This window comes from Amaranthus tricolor, chromosome 1 (genome assembly GCF_026212465.1).
Source record: "Amaranthus tricolor cultivar Red isolate AtriRed21 chromosome 1, ASM2621246v1, whole genome shotgun sequence".
NCBI lineage: Eukaryota > Viridiplantae > Streptophyta > Magnoliopsida > Caryophyllales > Amaranthaceae > Amaranthus > Amaranthus tricolor.
Window position 1 is genome coordinate 17,707,091 of NC_080047.1, and position 9,545 is coordinate 17,716,635.

The following is a 9,545-nucleotide window of genomic DNA, read 5'->3' on the forward strand; positions in this document are numbered from 1 at the left end:
TGGAAAATGGCACATGTAAATAAAAACCTCAATAACACGCTGTTAATACTTCATTGTCGATTCCGTTGCAACATGCTGGAATCTGAATTACTATTCCAAGAAAGTTAATATAAATTAAAAAAACTAATCCAAGAAAGTAACAAAATTGGAGATGTATTCTAAGTAATTTACGAAGAAATCAAGAAGTTGTCTGAACTAATCACAAAGCATCTGCCCGAAGTGTTTCCATGTTAGTGATTTTACGCTGCAGCTGCAAATTTACAAGACAAATGAAAGTAACTTCATTATGTGTCAAGATTAAAGTGCCATAATTTGATCACTTTTTGAGATTATTGCTGTAATCAAGCAACTGATGTTATCGTGACTTTGGCTAAGCGCCACCGGTTGAGTACCAACAGATGATAGAAGTATAGAACACACAGACCTAGTCTGATTGCCAGTCCTAAAAACTTCGTCCTAAAAATAGATTACTGTTAAAATTGCATTCTATATGAGACTGAAAGTAATTAACCTTGAAGATAAAAAAAAAAACAAAAAAAAAAAAAACAAAAAAATATTTTAAAGCAATAAATTAAGGAAAATTTACCGTAAATAATACAATCTTTTAACTTTTTCCCTACAATAATATCAACTTTAATTAACCATGAATAATACAAACTAAAGATTGTGTTTTCCTCTAACATCCAAAATTACTAACAACTTGCTGAACATGTTAATTGGCAACAAAAAATAAAAGATAATTTATAAAAAAATAAACAAACTAACCCCTTCCCATTTTCCCCAATCGGTGCCCCACCTAGCAAGGCTGATGTTTTTCTCCCAGCCCAACAACCACCTACCCAGCCCTTTCCCCACTGTCTTAGCCCAAGCCCCCATCCCAACATTGCCACTATCACAGTAGTTGCCTCACCAAAATGACATAATGATACCCTCTACCATGTCTTCAACTATATAGTCTCCTTTTTGGGGCTTTTCTTTCTCCTCTGTTTTTCTTCACTTTAACTTTTTTTCAAATATTAAGTTCCTTTGATAATTCTCAAACTTAAAAGGTTTTTACGTGTCTTGATTTCATCTCTAAATTTCTGTTTTTTATTTGCCTTTGCATTTCTTGCATTATAAATCTAGGGTTCAAAAACTTTCTTCTACATTTCGGAGTATGTTATTAAATTTTTAATGGTGGTTGATGGTGGTATTGACAAAATAAATTTGTCATGGTGGTGGTAATGACAAAATAAATTTGTCATGGTGGTGTTAATGGTAGTATTTTAGAGGGTGGGGTCTACAAGGGTGGATTTCGCGGTTAGTGGTGGTTAGTGGCTTGTTGGTGGTGGTGTTCTTGGTGGACCGATGGTAGAAGATGAAGATGAAATTGGAATGGGAGGTGGGGTGAAGTGGCAGCAGCATCAAAGAGGGTGGTCAGTTGGGATGGGTTGGAAGGGTTTCTTTATTCCATTTTTTTAGGCAAAGTGACCTACTATTGTAGGTTGCCAACAGGTGAGGGATGCTAGAGGAAAATACAACCTTTAGTTCGTATTATTTATGGTTAATCAAAAGTTTGTATTATTGTAAGAAAAATGTTAAAAGGTTGCATTATTCACGGTAATTTTTCCATCAATAAATTCAGAACCGAACTGAATCATATTGATCTCCTCGTCAATTGCCATAGAAACCACCTAAGATCAAGACAGACAATAGAGACTGATCGTATTCTTTGTTTACCTTCCATTACTAGTTATTCACTTAGTCACTCCCAGCAACCCACACTTTGACAAACCCTCAATCACAAATCTTAATCCTCAGGTCAATTTAAACATTATATCCTAAATTACTGGGTTACATGATATGTAATGGCCTCTAGTCATTCACTCATTCTATGAAAATATATCCATTTAAAAACGAAGTAGTATTCAGAGCAATTGCACATATCTACAATGAAGAACCTATTCAAGCTGCAAATAGCACACACAATGCACGGCTACCAATAACTTGTGAAAAATTGAAAGTTGCAGGAAAACATAACAATAAGTAGAGATAAATGTAAAAGGAGGATTCAGAAGTCAGAATTCAGAATTGAAAAACACATACAGCATTAGACGTGTGATTCAAGAAGAATCAAGAGAAGTTTGCCTCCAAAATTCAAATGAAGCGGACGTTATGTAACTCCTCCATAGATAAGTTACAAAGCATTCACATGTAGGAATTAATTTTGTTGTGTTCTTTATTCATGCTCCCTAGGCATTTTCATTATATGTAGGGATGACTGTAACAGAATTTCCCTATTGATAATTTTATATTAATAAACCATGTTTCAACTTTGGCTTGCCCTTTGTTCTTGGATAGAAATATTAGTCGAGAAAGTTCATTTGCTTAGTGAGTTGACACCTCACTTATGATCTTAAAGGCCTTTTCATCATCAATGTGATGTGTCTATATCGTAGAAGATTCAAAGCTTTGCTAAACCATCTCTTTTTTTTACTTAAACATACGTGCATCCTACTTGTTCTTTGTTGTGGTGTGGCTTTATCGACAAGGTTCAATTACATTCATTAAAAATTGTGCTCTTCCTCTCCTCATTTCCCACAGCATTACAACAACAGCAATGCCAAAGCCTTAATCCCAAAAGATTGGAGTCAGCTAAATGAATCAATAGTTTCAATGGTCATCTACATGGATTCTTCTTCTCCATTCATTCTGATTTTCTACTATCTCAATTCATTTCCCACGTCAACTCCTTATCTTTATTTTACAAACATCACTTCGCTCTTGTAACACCCCGGCCCCTCGGACCGCTGGTGACTACTCATAGAGACTATAGACTGGCCCCACAAACCAACACAAGTCTTTCCAGCGCACTTTGGCCTCACTCGTGCGCACCCGGGAACAGTTCCTAGGAGGTCACCCATCCTAAGATTACTCCCCACCAAGCACGCTTAACTGTGGAGTTCTTAGCAAATGGGCCCCTAAAAAAGAAGATGCACCTTGTTGATATGAGTAGTCTATCAATCCTTTTTCAAGCTAAATCTGGGGTATTACACTCACCCCCACTTAAGAATACAACGTCGTCGTTGGACCGTAACTTTAGGATCTTTTCCCCCGCTAGGTGCACTGAACACTATCAGCCACGATCGCAGGGTTGCTCTGATACCATTTGCAACACCCCGGCCCCTCGGACCGCTGGTGACTACTCATAGAGACTGTAGACTGGTCCCACAAACCAACACAAGTCTTTCCAGCGCACTTTGACCTCACTCGTGCGCACCCGGTAACACTTACCAGGAGGTCACCCATCCTAAGATTGCTCCCCACCAAGCACGCTTAACTATGGAGTTCTTAGCAAATGGGCTCCCTAGAAAAGAAGATGCACCTTATTGATAAGAGTAGTCTATCAATCCTTTTTCAAGCTAAATCAGGGGTATTATAGTTCTACTCTCATGTACAACCTTTTCCATGGCATCCCTTACTCTCATTCAACCTCACTTTGAAATTTCATCATACCATTCTATCCCCTAAAAAACATAACCTAATCTCAATCCAAAACATCCAAACAAAACCATACATCCTGATCAACACTTTAAAGCCTCTAACCCTTGTGTGTTCCCTTGGGTCTCAAGTGAACATTACAACAAGCTAACCCAGTATTGTTGGAATTAAAGCTTTGCCATTGTTTGTTGTGTCATTGTAAATAGTACAACACATTAAAAATTGTTTATGCAATGAATATTCAGTACCTTTAGCTGGTGCAGTTGATGATGGCTCATCCTGAGGTTTCATGGCAGGGAAGAGCAATACTTCCTGTTCAAAAATAGCCAAATTTGTAATCAAGCCTGAAAAACATCACCAACTAAATGCCACCAATCCAATTGATTGGTATATAAAAAGTCTACAAATAAACAATAATTTTTCATGCAGCATTCAAGTTTGCATGCAATAACCAATATGCACACACTAAGAAGAAACAATACCATACCTTTATATTTTGGGAATCTGTAAGCAACATTGCAAGTCGATCAATACCAAGTCCCCAACCACCAGTAGGGGGGAGTCCATATTCAAGAGCAGTACAAAATGTCTCATCCAAAGCCATTGCTTCATCATCACCAGATTGTCGATCCTGAAATAAAAGAAGTTCTTTAAAATAACCTCAGCAATTGAGATGATGAAAGCATGAAGTAAAAATACAAGATTTCAGCACCTTAAGTTGTTCCGCAAATCGCTGTCGTTGTACCATAGGATCATTCAATTCAGTGTACGCATTGCACAGCTGAGTCATTAACAAAATAAATTTAGATAAATTGACTTTGAAAAATAACGTCAGTAGACAACAGAAAAATTGCATGACAGCTAGATACCTCATGCTTGTTCACAAATAACTCAAAACGTTCAGTCAAGCCAGGCTTCGACCTGTGCCACTTAGCTAAAGGACTCATTATTTCTGGATGATTTATAATGAAGGCAGGATTAACACAAGTTTCCTCGAGAAAGTGACCCACCAGCTGACAGTCAGAAACAGAATTAGTTTCAAACGAGAAAGCAGTAAGGCTAAAATAGACAATGGGACAGGGAGGGGAGAAGATAAGGAAGGAAAAAATAGCATTCACATCACAAAGCCAAGATAACACAAAAATAATCTCCAAAACAGCAGTGAGGCCCACAGAAGCATGTAAAGTGGAAAATAACAGCTTGAGTTCTTGAATTTCTCAGAAATAAAACCCAAAGTGATAATTACTATAAAATAAAAAGATAAACCTCACTTTATCCAATAAGCGAGTTGTTGTTTGTGGAGGCGGGCATTTCACATCATACTTTACACAAGCCTCAATCAAATACTTATTAGCTTCTTCGCCAGCTAAATCCTTTGGTATGGACAGGTTTGCCATCTTTTCTAATTCTTCTATCATGTCAATTCTCCTGCAATTTCATGAATCAATGGGATATTAGTAAATACCATAACAAAGCAACTGAATACGAAGGGACTAAACTTTACAAATAGTTGAAGATAAACAAAAACAGAACAGAAACCTGAAAGGTGGAGTGAAATCAATCTCAATTGGCTCCTTATCTAGGCCATTTGCATGATATTTGATGACATAACCACCAGTCAATTCCTTGACCATTCCTATTAGCACACATCTTATTAGACTAATAAAATTTATAAACAATAATTTGAAAGTCTGAATAAAAAATGCTTACCACTTAACATCTTTTCAGTCAGCTCCATTATGTCATTGTAATCAGCAAACGCCATATAGAACTCGCAAGTGGTGAACTCAGGGTTATGAGTAAGGTCAATACCCTCGTTCCTAAATTGCTTTCCAATTTCATAAACACGATCTAATCCACCAACGACTAGCTCTTTTAGATATAGTTCGGGTGCAATACGCATGTATAGCTTCATGTTTAGGTCATTGTGATAGGTAACAAATGGGCGTGCTGCTGCACCGCCAGGTATCATGTTCATCATTGGTGTTTCAACCTGAACATTAAAGAATAGGATAGAATATACATCATGGACAGATCATTAGCTTCATAAATTCCATGGAAAACCCTTGGATTAATTTTATTAATCAACATATAAATAACTAGTATTTTTAATTCAAGTTCTTGGAAGAAATTTATCCAAAGCTAGCTGAAATTTATTGTATTAAAAGCATAATGTAAAAATGCGGTAACGGTCGCGATCGCGGTAACGGAATTTAATGCGATAATGGGAGTGATGCAGTAATCATAACGCCGAAGGTTGTCAAACTCGCAATTCAATTCGTAGGATAGTGCGATCCTATGATGCATATGGGCACAAGCGAATTCGGATTGCTAATAGAATCGGAATGGTCCAGGATTGCTGGCAGGATCAGTTGGGATCGGTAGGATCGAACGATCCTACACGATTCTGCCAATCCGAAGTAAAAGCTACCCAAGTTGCTTAAGCTTTAAAATGGGCCAGGTAATAAATTGAGTGAAAATAGAACAGAGAAACTCTTTTTTCAAAACAGATAAGATTTTTTTTTGAGATGAAAATTCGATAAGATAAGAAATAGGAACCCAACTAAATCCCTGAATTTTCACCTTGCCGTTCATGATTTCGCTTTTCTCACATTTTAATTCAACTAAATAACCCAAACAAATCATCAAATTATCGCCAGTTTAACGTGCCGATGTTGTCTGACTTCTCGCCTGAGTAGCTCGTCGGAGTAGTTCTTCAAGGGCCCGGTAATAAAATTTTTCCATTCTTTCTCTTTGCTCTTATTTTTATTATTAATTCATGACAAAGTGCAATTAACATTACTTTTACAAATGAACCTTACTTTCGCCTGAATCTCAATATTCTGGGCATATAGTGTTAGTAGTTAGTACCTTACAGTGATTGTACTTTTCTTTAATTTTTGTATATTATTATTATTAATAATAATATTAACATTAGTTTTTTGATCGATGTTTATTCACTTATTATTTTTGTAATATGATTTGTTAGAACTAATCTAAACTTGTTGTTCTGATTTCATCTAGTAATTGTAAGCTTGTAACATTGAGTCTAGATTTATCTTTTGGGTCATATATCAAGACACTGTTGTGAGATTATCACAGTATTATACTCATTGTGAAGTGTTCCTTTAACATTGTTGTAAGATTATCAAAATATTTTTGTTGTGACAAACAAAAATATCTTTCGTAAAAATAAGAGGAAAAATGCATCAGTTGAACAGACCTAGATTAGGAGTATGCTCCTGAAATTGATAATAATACCAACTTTCTAAGTTAAGGATAATTTTTGTGTTGCGTTCTGGTGGAATTTTTAGGCTTAAATATCATCTTGCTTATATAGGTATTAAAGTTGAAGTTTGTTCGCCAGTTCGGGATGACGTCAAGTATAATTTTAGAGCAATATTATTCAATTGGTGTTTGTTATATTAATATATGATTATATAATGATATAATAAGTGCATAGCTTATTTTGTGGTCATTTTTTATTTAACAAAACAAACAAAGGCAAATAAAAGTTAGATATATGTATTTTTTTTGAATTAAAGCCCTTTTTAGATAATACATGAATTTCAAATGTTCTTTTACATAATATAAGACTAAACACTAATTATAGGAAAATATAACATCTTAATTCTTGTAAAACTGTAGGATAGTCCGATCATGAGAGCTGTTTCCAATCATACGTAGAATCTCGATCCTGACAACCTTAATAACGCCTAAATATCGATCAAAAGCATAAAATATCTCTTGATATGGTCCAAAATACAGTTTTTTTTACACCTTTGCAATGCAAGAAATATCAATTTGTTTTTTAAGACCTTTGCAACGTGGCAATGCATGTGGCCTTGTTTTTGCACTAAGATTAAAAGTAATAATGCTTGAAAGCATTGTTACCTGGAACGACAGTCGGGTTTGGAACACGGAGCAGGAAGAAACGCAACATAGATTGACTTGGAAATGATTCGGTACCACAAGCCAAAAAACTTGATTTGGAATAAATCGTACCACAAGCCAAAAAACTCGACCCGAAATTTTTTCGTTCCCACCATAAAACTTGAACAATTGTGAATTGCATTCCCAATCCCGTTCAGCAATCCGGATCGTACCTCGATCTTGGTAACAACGGGATGGGGGCTTGGACCCCCTCAGCTAACTTCCAAATGTGAAGCGATGAAAGCCATCAGGAGACATACTGGTAATAAAAACTACCAAGGAAGGTAAACAATTTCCTACGCAACTTGGAAAGAAATAGCTAATCCTCAAATTTGGAGTAGTGGGGGAGAAAGGAAGGTTGGTTCTTAAACCAGCTCATAATTCACTCGTAAAATGAGTGGAAAAGGAACTAAATTGTGTCAATACAGATCACATACCATATACCACATTTTCAACCCATGTTGCTCCAATGAGAATCACTGTTCATTCTCAATAGACCCAAAAATTTAAAGTTTTTTGATTTTGGGTTATAATGAGTTTTAGTAAAATAGCTCATCAAACCATGAGCTCTTCTTATTATGTGCACATTTGACACAATATTTGACCTTTGAGTAATAACAAGGGGAGCCACTTGAGCTTCATGCTGGCATGACCAATGTATAAAATAGCTACATCTAAAGTCCTGCCTTTAACAAGAACAATTAATCCTCATCCCATATCCCTTTTAGATCACGTTTCCGTTACCATCACATATTGCAGATTGTAATTTGAGATGAGATCTCAATTTTTCTGCATTATAAAGTTCCTTAAAATCCTCTTTACAGTATAATCCTGAACTGATATTTACCAAGCCCACCTCCAATACCAGATTTTAAATACAACAGAACTAAAGAGCAAATACAACTCCATAAAAAGAAAACTCCTTTCATCAGCACTCATTTATGTCATCACCACTATGAAGATTAACAAAAACCAAACAACTGGATCTACTATTAATGCACAAAATACAGCTCAGATAAGATTAATGCCCAACTACTAATAAGTGGTAGTAATAATGTCTTAGATACAATAAGTCAAAGAACCAAATGGTTCCCATAATCACAGAGTAAAAACAAGGTTGCATCGCATCGCATTGACTGCATTGTAAAGGTTTTCAAAATTAACGAACCGATATTTCCCGTGTTGCAAAGTTGTTCAAAGAACCAAATGGTTCCCATAATTACAAAGTAAAAACAAGGCCTCATAGCAACCAATCGACTGTGTTGTATAGGTTTTCAAAATTAACAAATCAATATTTCCCGTGTTGTAAAGGTCTAAAAAACACATTTTGGACAGTATCAAAGGATATCTTATGGTTTCGACTGACATTTAGGCGCTATGATAATTGCATCACTCTCAATACCGCATTTGCCTTCCATTACAGCGGTCGCGACCGTTGCCGCGTTTTACACTACGCGCATTATCCCCATTCTATCAAGATGATGAGCAAGTAGGAAGGAAACGCCAAAATGGAAGTCTATTTTTTATATAAACATCACCAAAATTCTCAGCAGAAAAGTATGAGAAAGCTACCTCTATGAAATCCAGATTGTCAAGAAACCTCCTTATATATGAGATAACTTTTGATCGAGTCTTGAATATTTCTCTTACTTCACCATTCAACATCAAGTCCAAGTAACGCTGGCGATAACGGGTTTCCTAAAAACAAAAAGTGAAGAAAATGAAATGGCAAGATCACAATAGTATCCCAGATTGGTTAAACAATTGTTTAGACATGCAAAACTTAGTAATTTATCACTTGTGATTGTCATTTCTATTAAGATATAATCATTAACAAAACAAAGATTTACGTGGATCATAATACACTTACTGCATAGGCCACTATTCACGTGGCATCATGCGCCTAAACTATAATGAACGACCAAGCTAACAATTAGCAAGAGAAAACATCACAACATAGTCACTTGCACAACAATTAGCATCTTTTGCAAAAGGAATATTAGCAACCTTGTTCACCTATGCTAGCACCTACACCACCGCAATGATCCAATCAAATACATATACACACAAAAGGCCACATTAGGTCATGATTTGTCTTTCTGAAAGAGTGAAAGTATAGTTCTTGTGTTGTA

The 9,545-nt window shown here is 35.9% G+C and overlaps 1 protein-coding gene across 2 annotated transcripts; it reads right to left on the bottom strand.

Annotated features, from left to right (window-relative positions):
• LOC130821313 (lysine--tRNA ligase, cytoplasmic-like) lies at nucleotides 1-9,111 on the bottom strand (the record flags this gene model as incomplete). Of its 2 annotated transcripts, none has more annotated exon segments than XM_057687638.1 (9): nucleotides 1-250; nucleotides 3,729-3,792; nucleotides 3,968-4,111; nucleotides 4,193-4,261; nucleotides 4,350-4,493; nucleotides 4,752-4,908; nucleotides 5,020-5,116; nucleotides 5,191-5,473; nucleotides 8,986-9,111. In XM_057687638.1, coding segments are annotated over 9 exon segments (1,095 nt in total), but the record flags the coding sequence as incomplete, so codon positions are not given.
• Between the last annotated feature and the right edge of the window lie 434 nt (nucleotides 9,112-9,545).